Genomic DNA, 19,902 nt, shown 5'->3' on the forward strand with positions numbered 1-19,902 from the left:
CCTAATGTAGACAACACCCCAGCTCCAAATTGAAATAAAAATGTAAATGTGGTGCAGAAATGATTAGGGAGACAGGATGTGTTGGAGCCGAAAGCTGTAATTGGGCTTTGGCTGTAGCAGATGGATTTCTCTAAATGAATCCAAATCTAATTCGGCTAAGCCAGAAAAAAAGATTGGCAGCTTTCATCACACAAGTTTCCTCGGCTTGCTGAGCCCATGTTTGTTGTCATGGATACCGCATGTAGAAGACCAAGCTGACACTAGAGTGAAGAGTTTGGCGCTGTCTTGTTCATCAGACTCCCATGAAGATAGATGTCTAATTCTATCAGCTGTGCAGGGTCTTTGAGGTATCTAGGGCTCCACTCTGGCTTGGGGGACTACTTGGCCATTTTTCATTTGCTGCTTCTTGGTAAATGTCTGTTACAGTGATTGAACTAATATTGATACTCATACTAATTTTGGAGTTCTAACCTGGGATGCATTTCTCAAAAGCATCATTGCCTGACCACCGTTGCAACTGTGGCTGTTACAGTGCCAATTGGTGTTTTTTGAAAGTGTAGTAGGGCAGCACGGTGGTACAATGGTTAGCACTGTCGCCTCACAGCAAGAAGGTTCTGGGTTCAAGCCCAGTGGCTGGCGAGGGCTTTTCTGTGTGGAGTTTGCATGTTCTCCCCATGTCTGTGTGGGTTTCTTCCGGGTGCTCTGTTTTCCCCCACAGTCCAAAGACATGCAGGTTAGGTTAATTGGTGGCTCTAAATTGACTGTAGGTGTGAATGTGAGTGTGAACGGTTGTTTGTCTCTATGTGTCAGCCCTGCGATGATCTGGCGACTTGTCCAGGGTGTACCCCGCCTCTCACCCATAGTCAGCTGGGATAGGCTCCAGCTTGCCCATGACCCTGCACAGGATAAGCAGTTACAGATAATGGATGGATGAAAGGGTAGTTCCAATGATCAATCACAAACATGGTTGCAAAGTTGGGTTGTTGGAACTACTGCTCATGACTAGTCAGTACAACCATTGTTCTTTGGTAGTTCCTGTTGGTGACTTAATTTTTGTCATCAGTTTCATTCAATACTAGGTGAAAAGAAGCTGCTATATATCTATATCCACATTTGTGCATGTGTTTTAGGCAGTGGCTTAGCACAGTTATTTTCCCTCTTCTGTATTAGTGTGTCACCATAAAATATTATATCTAGATTAAAAAAAAAAAACTGTCTACAAATACTGAACTTGATGTAGGCCTAGGTAGCTCTTTGGGTTGCTGCAATCTGCATCCACAACATTTCGAGAACAGGATGATGATGATGATGGAAACGAGAGACTGATAGGTTTAGCCTACATTGTTTGGTATGGCTGTAGCTTACAACTTTACCATTATGCAATTCGAAGTAAATCACAAGTTCATTACTTGGTTCCTAAATAAGCAATATAATGTTGATAAGCTTCAGAATATGATGACTGCTGTGGATCTCATTTCTGTTCTCCATGTCACTGTAATGAAGGCAATTTGTTTAGAATACAGATAATTTGCAGTGGCTGAAGGGATATGAATTGTTTATAAAATAAGACTTGTATTTTCATCGTTTATTTATTAGGGGAAAAACAAAGTAATCCAAAAATTCAAAAAGAAAAAAGAAAGAAAGAAATAGGAAAAAAAAATTAACGATAAAAGTAAAAAATAGAAAAAAATACAGATAAATAAAAAAAAAGTACCTTCAATCACACTTGCAAGCAATTCCTTACCGATCTCGGGACTGAAGGCTACACAGCTTATTCACTGCCTACCTGCACCAACACATGCTGACAGTTCTTTACTTCATTTGGGAGTGATCCCAGCTGTTTTTTAAACTGCCCAATAATTTGCTTTGTAATCGCTTTAAATGAATCAAAGAAAGAAAGAAAAAGAAAGCACAACTTTATTCATCACACACTTGTGAAATTCCTCTCTGCATTTAACCCATCTGAAACAGTGAACACACACATGCACACACACGTAAGCAATGAGCACACACACATACTCAGAGCAGTGGGCAGCCATGCTAACAGCGCCCGGGGAGCAGTTGGGAGTTAGGTGCCTCGCTCAAGAGCACCTCAGCCCAAGGCCGTCCCATATTAACCTAACCGCATGTCTTTGGACTGTGGGGGAAACTGGAGCACCCAGAGGAAACCCACACAGACACGGGGAGAACATGTAAACTCTGCACAGAAAGGCCCCCACCGGCCACTGGGCTCGAACCCACGACCTTCTTGCTGTGAGACGACCATGCTAACTACTACACCACCATGCCGCCCAACTCTTCTTTTCTGTCTCAATAACTCTGTCAAATACGGCATGCTGTATGCCTGCATGCTTGGTTACAGAGCCCTTATAGGGACGTCTCTCATCTCATCTCATCTCATCTCATCTCATCTCATCTCATCTCATCTCATCTCATCTCATTATCTCTAGCCGCTTTATCCTGTTTTACAGGGTCACAGGCAAGCTGGAGCCTATCCCAGCTGACTACGGGCGAAAGGCGGGGTACACCCTGGACAAGTCGCCAGGTCATCACAGGGCTGACACATAGACACAGACAACCATTCACACTCACATTCACACCTACGGTCAATTTAGAGTCACCAGTTAACCTAACCTGCATGTCTTTGGACTGTGGGGGAAACCGGAGCACCCGGAGGAAACCCACGCGGACACGGGGAGAACATGCAAACTCCACACAGAAAGGCTCTCGCCGGCCACAGGGCTCGAACCCGGACCTTCTTGCTGTGAGGCGGCAGCGCTAACCACTACACCACCGTGCCGCCCTTATAGGGACGTGTTAAAAAAAAAAAATCTAGCGTGCATGAGCATCTGGTGTGCATGTTGTCTGTTAGCTGATTTATGATATCTTCTAGTACATTTCACGTTCTCAAATATATCCCTCTGAATGGTGATTCTCTGGACAGAAACGCTGCATCATATTTATGGAGTTCAGGCTTCTCAGGTAGCTTCTCATGTGCACCAGAAACTTTCTACATTTTTTACACATCCTTTTAGGGGGTCTCTACTCTGTCTGCATACTTGTGGCTCAATTGTCACACTAAATGGTAGATTAAAATGATTCGAATGCTAAGATCAAGGGTTCAATACTCAAAGTGTGCACACCTGAAAATGTGTGATATAATAAATATATAAATAAATGTACAGTAATATAAGGATGTCCAACACATCCAATCTCGGTATAGACTGCCACACAGGGTATGTGTGTATATGAATTTAAATAAGAGCACATACAGTGGATATAAAAAGTATACACACCCCATTAAAATGATAGGTTTTTCTGATGTAAAAAAATGAGACCATGATAAATAATTTCAAAACTTTTCCTACCTTTAATGTGACCTTTAGCCTGTACAATTTAATTGGAAAACAAACACATCTGTTAGGGGGGAAAACATACAATAAGCTGGTTGCATAAGTGTGCACACCCTTAAACTAATACTTTGTTGAAGCACCTTTTGATTTAATTACAGCATTCAGTCTTTTTGGGTTCACACCTGCCATCAGTTAAAATGACTCTGATTCACCCCAAATAAAGTTCAGACATTGACTCAGTTGCATCCTCCAGCAAAAGCCAGCGTTCACAGAGAACTTACAAAGCATCAAAGGGATCTCATTGTTGAAAGGTATCAGTCAGGAGAAGGGTACAAAAACATTTCCACAGCATTAGATATACCATGGAGCACAGTGAAGACAGTCATCAAGAAGTGGAGAAAATATGGGACAACAGTGACATTACCGAGAACTGGACGTCCCTCCCAAATTGATGAAAAGACAAGACAAAAACTGGTCAGGGAGGCTGCCAAGAGGCCACAGCAACACTGAAGGAGCTGCAGGAATTTCTGGCAAGTACTGATTGTGTACTACATGTGACAACAATCTCCCGTATTCTCCATATGTCTGGACTATGAGGTAGGGTCAAAGAAAAACATCCAGGCCTGGCTAAATTTTGAAAAAAAAAATACATCAACTCTCCCAAAAGCATGTGGGAAAATGTGTTATGGTCTGATGAAACCAAGGTTGAACTTTCTGGCCACAATTCCAAAAGGTATGTTTGGCGCAAAAACAGCACTGCGCATCACCAAAAGAACACCATACCCACGGTGAAGCATGGTGGTGGCAGCATCATGTTTTGGGGTTGCTTTTCAGCTGGAACAGGGGCTTTAGCCAAGGTGGAGGGAATTATGAACAGTTCTAAATACCAGTCAATTCTGACTCAAAATCTTCAGGTGTCTGCTAGAAAGCTGAAGATGAAGAGGAATTTCATCTTTCAGTACGACAATGACCCCCAAAAAAGTTTTGGAATGGCCCAGCCAGAGCCCAGACCTAAATCCAGTTGAAAATCTGTGGGGTGACCTGAAGAGGGCTGTGCACAAGAGATGCCCTCGCAATCTGACAGATTTGGAGCACTTTTGCAAGGAAGAGTGGGCAAATATTGCCAAGTCTAGATGTGGCAGGCTGATAGACTCCGACTCAAAAAGACTGAATGCTGTGATTAAATCAAAAGGTGCTTCAACAAAGTATTAGTTTAAGGGTGTGCACACTTATGCAACCAGCTTATTGTATGTTTTTTATTTTTTATGTCTTTCCCCCGAACAGATTTGTTTGTTTTTCAATTGAATTGTACAGGTTATAGGTCACATTAAAGGTGGGAAAAGTTTTGAAATGATTTATCGTGGTCTCATTTCTTTACATCAGAAAAACCTATCATTTTAACGGGGTGTATGCACTTTTTATATCCACTGTAACTGCCTCCTGCATGGTGTGAGTTGGTGATGTATAACAAAATAAAGTATGGTTGTGAACCAGCACATTTCAATACATCTTAAAGAATTGAAATGCTGCATGGACTTCTATAAGTGGAATAAAAAAAATCTATAATAATAAAAAAAAATTTTGGCCACACAAAATAAAAAACAAAAAACCAAACAACCCCCCCACAGAAATAGGTTTAATGTGCATTGTAATGACAATGCCAAGTCCTTCTAAGTCAGCATGAATAACGTTTGGTTTAAATTAGAAATGTAATGAATGCAGTTTCAGTATAGGAAGAAAGAAATAATTTGATTCGATATGTTTTGACCACACATGCTACATGTAGCACCGTGTCATCAATGACGATGTTGGAACGACAGTATGGTGTCTGAACAACAGAAGTGGTGATTTGCAACGCAGATACCATGATATTTCAGATCGGTACTTTAGTCCAGCAGGGATGTCCATCGTTATTTGTGAAAAGTACCCCTGGTCTTAGAATAACAACCAAGTATAAGATAACAATGCCCTTTAACCCTCATCCTACCATGCTATTTTACACCTTAATCTTACCATGTGGGGTCCGTTTGGACCCCAATACTTTTCTTTAAAATTAAAGCTTATAAAGACAAAATCACCAGAAAAGTTTTGTTCAGAACATCTTGTATTAATAATAGCAATACACTAAAGGGCCCAAGGCATAAAGAACACACTTAACCTTCATCCTACCAGCCAATTTTACATACACAAACTACCAGGCGGGGTCCATATGGACCCCAGGAGGGAATACCTTGAAATCAATGCAGTAAGAACCAATTCAATGCAGCAAACAGACATAACTTTATTGAAGAACAAAATCCACTATGGCTGAATATCAATGATGTATTATAAATGCAATAACATTGCAATAATATTGCAATAACTAGCATACATGTAGCAAATTATAGCGCCACAAAAAAAATTGGCATTATATACATGATTTTTGCAGCTCATGCAGCTGTAAAACATTCTGGATTACAACTTAGGTCTTTTCTTACAGAATTTAAAACAAAAAAGTAATTGTAAAATAATTTAGGGCTTTTGTTTTGCAGCCTGTGCTTATTGCAGCAGTGGGGTCCACACGGACCCCAAGAAGGAATGCCTTGGTAGTTTCATTATGGAACATAAAAGAAATAAAAGAAGTTAACTTTCAGTGTGCTATTCAATTATAAAATGAAAGACAGATAAACTTTACTCTGGGGTCCGGTTGGACCCCAGTAACAAATTAGTTATACCTTCACAATGCAAAAAGCTGATCTTCCGGTGCTTTAGTGTTTTAATTAAGACATAAATTCCGACAAATTCATAAAACGGTGAGGCAGTATGTCACATATTTTTAAAATGGCAAACAAACATATAGGTGCGGGGTCCAGATGGACCCCACTTGGTAGGATGAAGGTTAAGCCCAAAGTAATTCCTAGCTGTAAATTATATCCTTGTTTCTTTAAGACTGCTGATGGTTATGAGCTTGGACACTCACAGTGTGGTGCTCGCTGCTCTGGGTAAACATCTTCTCAATGGTTATGTCATCCTTAACCCAGCTGTAGGTGACAAAGAAGCCCACAAGGGGTGGATGGTAGATAATCGAAGGGCGATCCCAGGTCAGTAGCATTGCTGTTCGGTTCAGAGGAAGGCCCTTCATGTTGTCAGGAACGCTGCTGCAGACTGAAGTGAGAGAAAATGGGTGTGAGTGAATCAGAGAGAGACAGAGAGAAAGAATCAGAGACGGAGAGAAACAAAACAGAAAGAACGAGAACTACAACGTGCAACTTGAGATCTCGTCTCAATAAGAAAGGAGAGAGCTTTTCTTATTTCATTAGGGATGATGAGATTGAAGATAAATTTGGCAAATTATAGTGGGAACACATTCATGAACTCAGGCACTCTGGCTAGAGACTGAAGGTGAAGTGAATATTTTTTTTTATTGCATTCTGACTCACCAAAGTGTTCTAACCAGGTACTGCGTCAAAACCCCCCCACACAATTTCATCTCAGTCTATCTCCAACCTTTCAAACTGCTTCTGTATTCTTGTGTGTGTGTGTGTGTGTGTGTGTGTGTGTGTGTGTGTGTGTGCGCGCACGCGCCTGCTAGCTTGCATGTGTGTGTGTATGCGCGCCTGCTAGCTTGCTTGTGTGCGCGCGCACGTGTACACGCGCCTGCTAGCTTGCTTGTGTGTGTGTGTGTGCGCGCGCGTGTGTGCACCTGCTAGCTTGCATATGTGTGTTTGTGTGTGCCTGCTAGCTTGTGTGTGTGCGTGCGTGCGTATGTGCACCTGCTAGCTTGCATGTGTGTGTGCATGCACACATGTACACGCGCCTGCTAGCTTGCTTGTGTGTGTGTGTGTGTGTGTGCGCCTGCTAGCTTGTGTGCATGCTTGTGCGTGTGTGTGTATGTGTGTATGCGCACCTGCTAGCTTGCATGTGTGTGTGCCTGCTAGCTTGTGTGTGTGTGTGTGTATATGCGCACCTGCTAGCTTGCATGTGTGTGTGTGCCTGCTAGCTTGCATGTGTGTGCGTGCGTGTGTGTGTGCCTGCTAGCTTGCATGCGTGTGCGTGTGTGCCTGCTAGCTTGCATGCGTGTGCGTGTGTGCCTGCTAGCTTGCATGTGTGTGCGTGTGTGTGTGTGCCTGCTAGCTTGCATGCATGTGCGTGTGTGCCTGCTAGCTTGCATGTGTGTGCATGTGTGTGCCTGCTAGCTTGCATGTGTGTGCGTGTGTGTGTGCCTGCTAGCTTGCATGTGTGTGCGTGCGTGCGTGCCTGCTAGCTTGCATGTGTGTGCGTGTGTGTGTGCCTGCTAGCTTGCATATGTGTGCGTGTGTGTGTGCCTGCTAGCTTGCATATGTGTGTTTGTGTGTGCCTGCTAGCTTGTGTGCGTGCTTGTGCGCATGCGCACCTGCTAGCTTGCATGTGTGTATGCCTGCTAGCTTGTGTGTGTGCGCGTGTGTGTGTGCCTGCTAGCTTGCATGTGTGTGCGTGTGTGTGTGTGTGTGTGCCTACTAGCTTGCATGTGTGTGCGTGTGTGTGCCTGCTAGCTTGCATGTGTGTGCGTGTGTGTGTGTGCCTGCTAGCTTGCATGTGTGCGTGTGTGTGTGTGCCTGCTAGCTTGCATGTGTGCGTGTGTGTGTGTGTGTGTGTGTGTGTGCCTGCTAGCTTGCATGTGTGCGTGTGTGTGTGTGCCTGCTAGCTTGCATGTGTGTGCGTTTGTGTGTGCCTGCTAGCTTGCATGTGTGTGTGTGTGTGTGCCTGCTAGCTTGCATGTGTGTGCGTTTGTGTGTGCCTGCTAGCTTGCATGTGTGTGCGTGTGTGTGTGTGCCTGCTAGCTTGCATGTGTGTGTGTGCCTGTTAGCTTGCGTGTGTGTGTGTGTGTGTGTGTGTGTGCGCAAGTGTGTGTGCGCGTGTTCATGCATGTGAGTATGTAGGAGTTTTGCTTGTAGTTTCTTAGCAGATATGGGGACCTGAATTACAACTTAGACATTATACTGAAGAATCATTAAATTTTGGCCTGGATACAAATGTGTACAAAACAAAAACAACAATTAGGATACAGTAATGCATTAAACAAACAAACAAACAAACAAACAAACAAACAAACAAACAAATAAATAAATAAATGTGCATCCCTGGAAAACAGCACGAAACAGTGAACGCAGCGGAGCTGTTTTCATATCTCAGTTGATATTCAACCAAAAGTTCATCACAGAAATTTAGAAAGGATAATTAGAAAATTAGAATGTCCGTTTTAGAATTTAAATTTTTTAAAAATATGTATTGCTAAAGGCTTGAGACTTGACTTCATCTTCGAGACCTCAAACCTGATTCAAACAAAAAAGTGAATTCTGGCTTCTAGATGTGGTACGACCTTAATTGTGGTATACATTAGGAACCTGGAATATTGACTCCAAAGACAGAATAATATCTGGACACTGTCAAAGGAGCTGCACTCACCCTGCACTCACCTCTTTTATCTGCAATTTATGTCATGATAATTTATGTTATTTTGCTGTTCATCAAAAAACCTGAAGAACAGAGTAAATAATTTCAAGACCAATAGAATGTTCATTATTTTAAGGGCAATTAATGATTTTTTTAACCAACATCAGAGGAAATATAGTTGTCTCTCAAAAGACTTTCAAAAGAACAAGAAAATTAGCTATAATAATGGTGGTATTAGCAATGATGATACAAGTAATTTTGTGGTTGACATCCTTTATCATGCAGTCCATTTCTTGTTTTCATTAGGCAGGGAGGACTTTTTCTCATGAAAACTAGATGCAGCATGTGGATGAATCCACTATGGTTCTCTCTATATTGGCTACTGGTAAATTTTAGAACTGAGCACTTGGAATATTTTACTCTCTTCTACAAGGCTGTTTGTCTGAGCATGTTTTTCGAACCACCACTCTTTCTTCCCTTGTATTTTGCATTAATACCTCTCTTTATTCCCTAGCATTAAATGAATCCTGTTTGCACTGTAATGTATCCATCCATTCATCCATTATCTGTAGCCACTTATCCTGTTCTACAGGGTCGCGGGCAAGCTGGAGCCTATCCCAGCTGACTACGGGCGAAAGGCGGGGTACACCCTGGACAAGTCGCCAGGTCATCACAGGGCTGACACATAGACACAGACAACCATTCACACTCACATTCACACCTACGGTCAATTTAGAGTCACCAGTTAACCTAACCTGCATGTCTTTGGACTGTGGGGGAAACCGGAGCGCCCGGAGGAAACCCACGCGGACACGGGGAGAACATGCAAACTCCGCACAGAAAGGCCCTCGCCGGCCTCGAACCCGGACCTTCTTACTGTGAGGCGACAATGGTAACCACTACACCACCGTGCCGCCCCACTGTAATGTAATATTTATTTATTTATTCCATCCATCCATAGCCACTTATCCTGTTCTTATTTATTTATTTATTTATTTATTTAACTATTTTTAGACTGAGCGTAAATTTTATTTTCTTGGTTTATGTCAGTGTATGGGGTTATTACTTCTGCCAACTTTGTTTGCAGTTATGTTTTCATCTCTGTTTGTTTGTTTGCTTGTTTTTGTCTGTTCTCATCTCATCTCATCTCATTATCTCTAGCCACTTTATCCTGTTCTACAGGGTCGCAGGCAAGCTGGAGCCTATCCCAGCTGACTACGGGCGAGAGGCGGGGTACACCCTGGACAAGTCGCCAGGTCATCACAGGGCTGACACATAGACACAAACAATCATTCACACTCACACCTACGGTCAATTTAGAGCCACCAGTTAACCTAACATATCTGTGAAGATACTCAGTCGTCCAGGTACATAGTAATCTGTGATTGGTAGAAGAAAGCAACTGGACTTGCTTGAAAAGTCTTGAAGACGTTTCGCCTCTCGTCCGAAAGGCATCCTCAGTTCTGTCTGTCTAATAGGGAGTATCAAGTATTTATCCTCTCATGGATCATCATAGAATCCGAATCCGAATGCTGATGGCTGCATTGTAGGTGGCTGATCGAGACTTTTCAAGCAAGTCCAGTTGCTCTCTTCTACCAACCACAGATTACTATGTACCTGGACGACTGACTATCTTCACAGATATGTTTCTACACACTTTGGGATGAGATCCCTTCGACTCGTGCGGGAGTATGAGAGGACTTCCAGAAAACTGGCAGACATCTTAGCCAGAGAGGATCGTTCATTTTTGTCAACCTGGAACGACCATCACTGAACAGAGGTGGGTGTCTAAGACATCTTTTATCAGCCAGCTACAATGCAGCCATCAGCATTCTGATTCGGATTCTATGATGATCCATGAGAGGATAAATACTTGATACTCCCTATTAGACAGACAGAACTGAGGATGCCTTTCGGACGAGAGGCGAAACGTCTTCAAGACTTTTCAAGCAAGTCCAGTTGCTCTCTTCTACCAACCACAGATTACAGTTAACCTAACCTGCATGTCTTTGGACTGTGGGGGAAACCGGAGCACCCGGAGGAAACCCACGCGGACACGGGGAGAACATGCAAACTCCGCACAGAAAGGCCCTCGCCGGCCACGGGGCTCGAACCCGGACCTTCTTGCTGTGAGACGACAGCACTAACCACTACACCACCGTGGCGCCCCGTCTGTTCTCAATGTAACTCAAAAAGAGATGAACGGATTTTGATGAAAGTTGGTGATCAGCTTTAATATTATCCTGGGTCCAAGTGACTGGATTTTGATGGTGATAATATGTGGCTTTACCAAGTGCCATTCTAGTTTATATATTTGTTGACAGATTTCTTCTTCTTCTTCGGCTTTTATTACAGTATTAATTTGTTGTGTTGCCTTGTGGAGAAGTTTATGAGGGTAAATATAGTACAATAGAGGAATATACAGTAAGCCTAGCTTGCTTGCTAAGAGCCCTTAAATTGATATACGTGTATCTGTATAAGAAAGCACTCGGCAAATCAGTGATAAACACATGTGCATGTGAATGGAGGTGAAATATGAAAAAAGGTGGAAATTTGGAACAAGAGGTGATTAAGGAAAGCGCATCAGCTGTGAAAGCTGGCCTCCCTAGAGCTCCATCAGCAAGAGTCCATTATCTTTATCAGTTCAATCGACAGCTTTATAATCACTGCTGCTGCTACTGTACAGCAGTAATAATCTGGGCACTGCAGAGCCAAACACTTTCAGAAGCACAGTTTTAACTTTTGGCTTAAACAAGCTAAGGTGCTCCATTTCCATGCTGATGCAAGAGTATTTTGATGGTTAATGCTGGTGTGTTGCTATTTTGGTTGGGCGCAAGCCAGTTTTTTGCAAATGGCTGCTATTTTTGCAGTGATAAATTAATGCACGGCAGCATTGTCATGCAGTGGGTTGTTGCCACCTCATAGAGCCAGGGTCCAAAAGCAGCTACTGAAGATAAATGAAGGAATGAATGAATTCATTCATTTTCTATACTGCTTATCCATTGCGAGTCGTACATGGGCTGGATCCAATACAGAGAGATGGTTGCTGCTAAAACCCGTGACACAAAATGTAACGTGATGGGACATCGCTCGGGCAGTGACCTCCCCGCGATATGGGATGGGACGGACCCGTGACATACAGGACGGGATGGAACCATGACAGACGGGATGGGATGCCTACCTTATTGTCCGTGATGGGATATAATTTAAGTAATAAATAATTAGTTGAAAAATTCTTGTGTTGACTTGTCATTTCTTCTTCTCATGTCATACTCGTAATCTAGGAGTCATCCTGCCATTGTAGTACCGGGACATGACGGGACAGTGAAACGGGATGGAACGGGACGTGGTGTGACCTCATAAACGATGACAATGAAACACCAGTTCCCATCTATGCAGGGACTGTATTCTTGCATAGAGGTTGGTGCAATTAAAGCACCGCCAGTATCTGGACCTATGGTCCAGATCATAAATACTGACTTGGAAGGTAGTGGAAACCACTGGATTACTTTCTCAACTGTCGATTGTGAAGATGGTATAATTAACGTCTTTGACAGTGCAGGGGGGTCTTACTTGCGCTTTAAAGTGATCAAAGCAATCTGTAAAGTTGTGTCATCCAAGTCCAAACTGTTAACCATTATTTATATATCATGTGACATGCAGGGTAATGGTAATGATTGTGGGCTCTTTGCCATTGCTAATGCCTTTTCCATTTGCAGTGGCATATGCCCATCAGCAATAATGCATGAAAAAGCAGCTTTGAGGAAACATCTAATAAAACGTTTCAAAGAAAAAAGTTAGTTCAATTTCCATTCTTTGACAACCCCCAAATATTAATAGGTTCCCAAAAGCAATATGGCTCAACAGTGGAGCAGTTACACTGTTCCTGCAATATGCCAGAGGATAGTGAATTGTATTTCAGTTGTACTAAATGTAAACAGTGGTATCATCCATCATGTGAAGGACTGGGGCATAAAACCCAGGATGAAATTAACAATGCAAAGAATTTAAAATGTATCAAATGTCAGAGCAAATGTGGAAGACCAAAGAAGAAATAAATATTAACACATACTAATTTGTTATTTCTGTCTTTTATTTTCTTTCTTTTGATTATTCTTAACTAACTAGAGTATGTTATCCAAACTATACCATGACACGTGACAGGACAGCTAAGGTAAGATCCCCCGGGACAGGATGTGACAAGAGTTCAATGTCCGTGAGCGATAATATGTCCGTGACAATTATTCTGGTCTGTGACAGGACGGGGAGGTCACTGACCGTGAGCGATAATATGTCACGTCACGTCCCATTCCGTGTCACGGGTTTTAGTAATCGTCCAGAGAGACAGACAGCCATTCACACTCACATTCACACTTATGGGCAATTTAGAGTAGCCAGTTGGCCTAATCCACATGTCTTTGGACTGTGAGAGGAAAACAGAGCACACAGGCATGAAGAGAACATGCAAACTCCACACATAAAGGCCCCGGTTGACCAGCAGGTTTGAACCCAGAACCTGCTTGCTGTGAGGAGACAGTGCTAACCACTGAACTACAAAAAATGCAGCATAAAAGGTTGTATACCAAAATCAAAAACATTTATATGATATATCAAAATCAGCAGACTCTTAGTGCAGATGCAAAAACATTTTTCTGACCTCAAGTGTCGCCTTGTCCCATTCTTAAAAACCTTTGATTCTGGATATTAATTATACTTTTATTGTAATTGTCAGTATCAATATTGTTAGGATATCTAATCAAAGGCACTGAGTCATTATTTTGCATCTCCGATAAGAAGAAGAACAACAACAACTGTATTCATCACACACTTGTGAAATTCCTCTCTGCATTTAACCCATCTGAAGCAGTGAACACACATGTGAGCAAATGAGCACACACACAAACCCAGAGCAGTGGGCAGCCATGCTAACACTGCCCAGGGAGCAGTTGGGAGTTAGGTGCCTCGCTCAAGGGCACCTCAGCCCAAGGCCGTCCCATATTAACCTAACCGCATGTCTTTGGACTGTGGGGGAAACCGGAGCACCCGGAGGAAACCCATGCAGACACGGGGAGAACATGCAAACTCTGCACAGAAAGGCCCCCGCTGGCTGCGAACCCAGAACCTTCTTGCTGTGAGGCAACCGTGCTAACCACTACACCACCATGCCGCACTTTAAGTTGCTCACTTTCATGACCTTCATTTGATTCTTTCAGAGTGGTCTGCTCAAAAAAAAAGGAAGAAAATTTTTTACAGAAGTAAAACATTAAACATTTTACAGTGTGATATATATATATATATATATATATATATATATATATATATATATATATACACACACACACATTCCACACCCCACCCACATATATGGTGCCCTTCACGATTTTTGGCACCCCTTGTAAAAATTAGTAAAAAAAAAAAAAAAGGGGGAGTTAGAAAAATCCACCTTTTGGTAAGGTAGCTTCATCTCACACTGAAAAATGAGTGAACTGAAATAAATTTATTCATAGAAAAACAAATCCCTCATCAAGAAATAATTATCTTCAACAAAAACACATGTGCCACTATTATTGGAACCCTTGCATTTAATACTTTGAACAACCTCCCTTTTGATAGTGTGAAGTTTCACTGTCTATGGAAATTTCTTGAAAGCACCAGAATCAACAAGAGATACATAAACCTACGAAAACTCACCTGCGATAATTCAGAAGCATTCGTCAAGACTGATATTGGCACCTCCAGATCTGTCAATATCTTTAAAGGAGTGAAACAAGGAGATTTACTCTCAGCTATACTCTTCTGAATTGTAATTGCTGCAATACTCTCTAAAACTGAAGATGAATGTCAATCTGGATTCTCAGTTGGCGGTCACCTCCTCTCCAATCTCAGCTACGCTGATGATATTTCTGGAATAAATGAATCCTGTCAGGACTTACAATCTTTTGTTAACTCTCTTGCTAAACATGCTGCAGAAGCTGGACTTTCTATCAACATATCAAAAACAGACTGAATGACAACGGACAAATTTAATTCAGACCTCAACCTTACAATATATGGCAAACCAGTTGTGGCAGCGGGGGCGTGGTCAAGCACCGGTCTGTGACAGGAGGGCGGAGTCAGGGAAGGTAAGTGGCAGAATCACTACACCTGACGTCAATTAACCTGTGTTTGTGTGTGTCTTCCCAGTGATCGCGCCCTATTTAAAGAGGGAGAGCTGAGAGCAGAGGAGAGCTCATCCCCGAACAAGACGCCAGTCATGTGTGCGCGTCTTTATCAGTGAAGACTGTTAGACTGAAAAGTAGAGCAATAAACGTTATTTTTGAACCCGATCTCTGTCCTGCCGTCCTCTGTGCTCCACCCACACCTAGTGAACGCTACAGTGGTGCCGAAACCCGGGAAAGTGGAGCACCAGCCGAGCAGCCCCATGGAGTCCTCTCCGTTCGCCGACCTGGTCCACGCCCTCGCCATGGCCCAGCAAAGCCAGCACCAGGTGCTCGTCACCCTCCGGAAGGAGCAAGAGCGGCGCTTCGAGGCCCTGGTGCTGGCCCAACAAGAAGATCGCGAGGCGTTCCAGCACCTCCTCGCGTCGGCGGGGTCCACCAGCGCTCCTACCGTGGGCCCGTCTCCCCTCACCGTCACCAAGATGGGCCCGCAGGACGACCCCGAGGCGTTCATCACGCTCTTTGAGCAAGTCGCCGAAGCCTCGGGGTGGCCGATGGAGCAGTGCGCGGCGCGCCTCCTCCCCCTGCTAACGGGAGAGGCACAGCTGGCCGCGCTACAGCTCCCTGCCGACCGCCGGCTGGCCTACGTGGACCTCCGCCAGGCCGTCCTCCAGCACGTGGGGCGCACCCCAGAACAGCAGCGCCAGCGCTTCCGCGCTTGGAGGAAGTCGGCCGGCCGTTCGCGTTTGGCCAGCAGCTCCGGGACGCCTGCTGGTGGTGGCTGAGGGCCGACAACCGCGACGCTGAGGGAATCATCGACCAGGTGGTGCTGGAACAGTTCATCGCTCGCTTGCCAGCAGGAACCGCGGAGTGGGTCCTGTGCCACCGCCCGGCGTCGCTGGATCAGGCAGTCGAGCTGGCGGAGGACCATTTGGCGGCTGTCCCGGCGGCAGGACAGCAGACGGCATCTTCTCTTCTCTCCTCTTCTCTCTCTCTCTCCCCCTCCTCCTGTGTCCCGTCCTCGCCCCATTCCCCCACCGCGGAGGCGGGGGCCGGCACCACCCCAGCCGGCCCGCTGCACCCACGGTGCCCTCCTGTTTCTCCCTTCTGTGTCTGTCTCTCCCCCACCTCAGGTGAGTGAGCCCCAGAACACCGGTGCAGAGGGAAAGCCCGGGCCGGTTTGCTGGTGCTGCGGGGAGCCGGGCCACCTTCAACAGCAGTGCACGGCGATGGAAGTGGGAGTGGTGGTTTGGATCCCCGATCCTGCCATTTGACAGGGGGAGGTCCCGGTGTCGCTTTGGCGGGTGCAGCTGTCACAGAGCCGTCTACGTCATCTCCGCGCCAGAGTGAGGAGCCGCCGGCTCCTCCTCTCTCTTTTGGGGAATCCCTCGTGGATTTCCCATTAGAACAATCGCGAGACGAGACTCTGCGACATGCGTTTGACCAAGTGAGAGTAATCGATGGTCAAACGCTCCCGCCAAACGCCACCCCGTCCTTCCCCTACTTCGCGATTATGAAGGATAGGTTATACCGAGTGATGCAGGACACTCAAACTAAAGAGCGAGTCACGCAGCTTTTAATTCCAAAGAGCCGCCGGGAATTGGTATTCCAGGTGGCTCACTTTAATCCCATGGCTGGACACTTAGGGCAGGATAAGACACTAGCCCGAATAATGGCCCGATTCTATTAGCCGGGGATTCATGGCGATGTTTGTAGGTGGTGTACAGCGTGCCGCGAATGCCAGTTAGTAAATCCAGCGGCCATTCCAAAAGCGCCTTTGAGCCCTCTTCCATTAATCGAGACCCCGTTTGAGAGAATTGGGATGGATCTCGTCGGGCCATTAGATCGGTCAGCACGAGGGTACCGCTTTACATTAGTTCTGGTGGACTATGCAACGCGATACCCGGAAGCAGTGCCTCTGCGCAATATCTCAGCACGCAGTATTGCAGAGGCACTCTTCCGCGTCATCTCCCGAGTCAGAATCCCGAAAGAGATTCTGACTGATCAAGGCACTACATTTATGTCACGAACACTGCGCGAACTGTATGGGTTATTGGGGATTAAGCCGATCCGCGCCAGTGTGTATCACCCACAAACGGATGGTTTAGTTGAACGGTTCAACCGCACCCTCAAAAATATCATTAAAAAATTCGTAAGTGAGGATGCACGTAATTGGGATAAGTGGCTCGAGCCCTTGTTGTTCTCAGTGCGAGAGGTTCCCCAAGCCTCCATGGGGTTCTCCCCGTTCGAGTTATTATATGGGCGTAAGCCGCAAGGCATCCTCGATGTGCTGCGGGAAAATTGGGAGGAGGGACCTTCGCAAAGCAAGAACGAAATTCAATACGTTATGGACCTGCACGCAAAACTCCACACACTCACCCACCTAACCCAGGAGAATTTGCGGCAGGCCCAGGAACGGCAAGCCCGCCTGTACAACAAGGGTACGCGCCTTAGGGAGTTCACACAGGGAGATAAGGTACTCGTACTGTTGCCCACGTCGAGCTCCAAATTGATCGCCAAGTGGCAAGGACCCTTTGAGGTCACACGGCAAGTCGGGGACGTCGACTATGAGGTAAGGTGAACGGACAGGGGTGGGGCGCTACAGATTTACCACCTCAATCTGCTTAAACTCTGGAATGAGGAGGTCCCTGTGGCATTAGTGTCGGTGGTTCCGGAGAAGGCGGAGCTGGGGCCGGAGGTTCAAAAAGGGGCATTGACATCACGTACCTCTCCGGTCCCCTGTGGAGACCACCTCTCCCCGACCCAACTCACGGAGGTCGCCCAGTTGCAGACCGAGTTTTCGGATGTGTTCTCGCCCCTGCCCGGTTGCACTAACCTCATAGAGCACCACATAGAGACGCCCCCGGGGGTAGTAGTGCGTAGCTGCCCTTACAGACTACCCGAACACAAAAAAAAGGTGGTTCGGGAGGAACTTGAGACCATGCTCGAAATGGGCATCGTCGAGGAGTCCCACAGTGACTGGAGCAGCCCGGTGGTCTTGGTACCCAAGGCCGATGGGTCGGTCCGGTTCTGTGTGGACTACAGGAAAGTCAACGCGGTGTCCAAATTCGATGCGTACCCAATGCCTTGGTATTGATGAGTTGCTCGATCGACTCGGCACGGCTCACTTTTATTCGACACTGGATTTGACGAAGGGACATTGGCAGATCCCCTTGACTCCACTATCCCGAGAAAAAACGGCTTTTTCCACACCGTTTGGTTTACACCAATTCGTCACCCTTCCATTTGGGCTGTTTGGGGCGCCCGCTACGTTTCAGCGGCTAATGGATAGAGTCCTCCGCCCCCACGCCACGTATGCAGCCGCGTATCTAGATGATATTATCATCTATAGTAATGACTGGCCGAGGCACCTTGAACATCTGAGGGCCGTCCTTAGGTCGCTGAGGCGAGCGGGGCTCACAGCCAACCCAAAGAAGTGTACGATTGGGCGGGTGGAAGTACGGTATCTGGGCTTCCACTTGGGCAACGGGCAGGTGCGTCCCCAAATTAATAAGACGGCAGCGATTGTGGCCTGCCCGAGGCCCAAGACCAAAAAGGGGGTGAGACAGTTCCTGGGGCTGGCTGGCTATTACCGTAGGTTTATACCTAATTATTCGGACGTCACCAGCCCACTGACTGATCTCACTAAAAAGGGAGCCCCAGATCCGGTCCAGTGGACGGAGCAATGCCAGCGGGCTTTTTCAGAGGTAAAGGCTGCACTGTGTGGGGGGCCACTTCTACACTCCCCTGACTTTTCTCTCCCCTTTGTGTTGCAGACCGATGCGTCGGACAGAGGGCTGGGGGCAGTTTTGTCCCAGGAGGTGGAGGGGGAGGACTGGCCCGTCCTCTACATCAGTAGGAAGCTGTCAGTGCGTGAGGGGCGCTACAGCACCATTGAAAAGGAGTGTCTGGCGATCAAGTGGGCGGTCCTCGCCCTCCGTTACTACCTGCTGGGGTGCCCTTTCACCCTCTGTTCGGACCACACGCCCCTCCAGTGGCTCCACCGCACGAAGGATGCCAACGCGCGGATCACCCATTGGTATCTAGCACTACAACCCTTCAACTTTAAGGTGGTCCACAGGCCGGGGGCGCAGATGGTCGTGGCGGACTTCCTCTCCCGTCAAGGGGGGGGGAGTCGGCTGCGGGCCGGACGGCTGCCCGGCCTGAGTCGGGCGGTGGGGGTATGTGGCAGCGGGGGCGTGGTCAAGCGCCGGTCTGTGACAGGAGGGCGGAGTCAGGGAAGGTAAGTGGCAGAATCACTACACCTGACGTCAATTAACCTGTGTTTGTGTGTGTCTTCCCAGTGACCGCGCCCTATTTAAAGAGGGAGAGCTGAGAGCAGAGGAGAGCTCATCCCCGAACAAGACGCCAGTCGTGTGTGCGTCTATATCAGTGAAGATTGTTAGACTGAAAAGTAGAGCAATAAACGCTATTTTTGAACCCGATCTCTGTCCTGCCGTCCTCTGTGCTCCACCCACACCTAGTGAACACTACACCAGTAAAGCAAGTTTCTGAATTCATCTACCTTGGACACAAACTCTCTTCAAAAAATGACAGAATGATAGCTGTGAACCATAGAATCGGATTTGGTTGGGCTGCTTTTGATAAGAACAAAATTGCACTAACTTCAAAACGGATCCAATACCATATAAAATCAAGCATCTACAACACCTATGTTCTTCCTGTAGTTTTATATGGACTAGAATGTGTCAACTGGACGTCTGCTGCACTACAGTAACTGGAAATCTTTCAAAATCACGTAATGCAACTTATGACTAACACTAAACTCTCAGACCATGTCAAAACTGAAGATCTTAGACAAATAACCCAATTGACACCAATCACCTCTGTCATCAAAAATAAAGTACTCAAACTGTTTGGCCACATAAAACGAATGGATTGTGGTGTCAGCAAGATCTGTTTGGAAGGCATGATTAAAGGAAAGAGAAACAGGGATCGGCAACCTAAGAGATAGAGAG

The 19,902-nt window shown here is 45.9% G+C and overlaps 1 protein-coding gene across 2 annotated transcripts in view; it reads right to left on the reverse strand.

The window, feature by feature from the left end:
- ca16b (carbonic anhydrase XVI b) overlaps positions 1-19,902 on the reverse strand; it is a 239,642-nt gene that overhangs the window by 41,565 nt on the left and 178,175 nt on the right. For both annotated transcript variants that reach the window (XM_060919413.1, XM_060919412.1), the window contains exon 9: positions 6,313-6,497. In XM_060919413.1, the coding sequence (XP_060775396.1) occupies positions 6,313-6,497 (185 nt within the window). The remainder of the gene's footprint in view (positions 1-6,312; positions 6,498-19,902) is intronic.

Source organism: Neoarius graeffei, chromosome 4, assembly GCF_027579695.1.
Source record: "Neoarius graeffei isolate fNeoGra1 chromosome 4, fNeoGra1.pri, whole genome shotgun sequence".
NCBI lineage: Eukaryota > Metazoa > Chordata > Actinopteri > Siluriformes > Ariidae > Neoarius > Neoarius graeffei.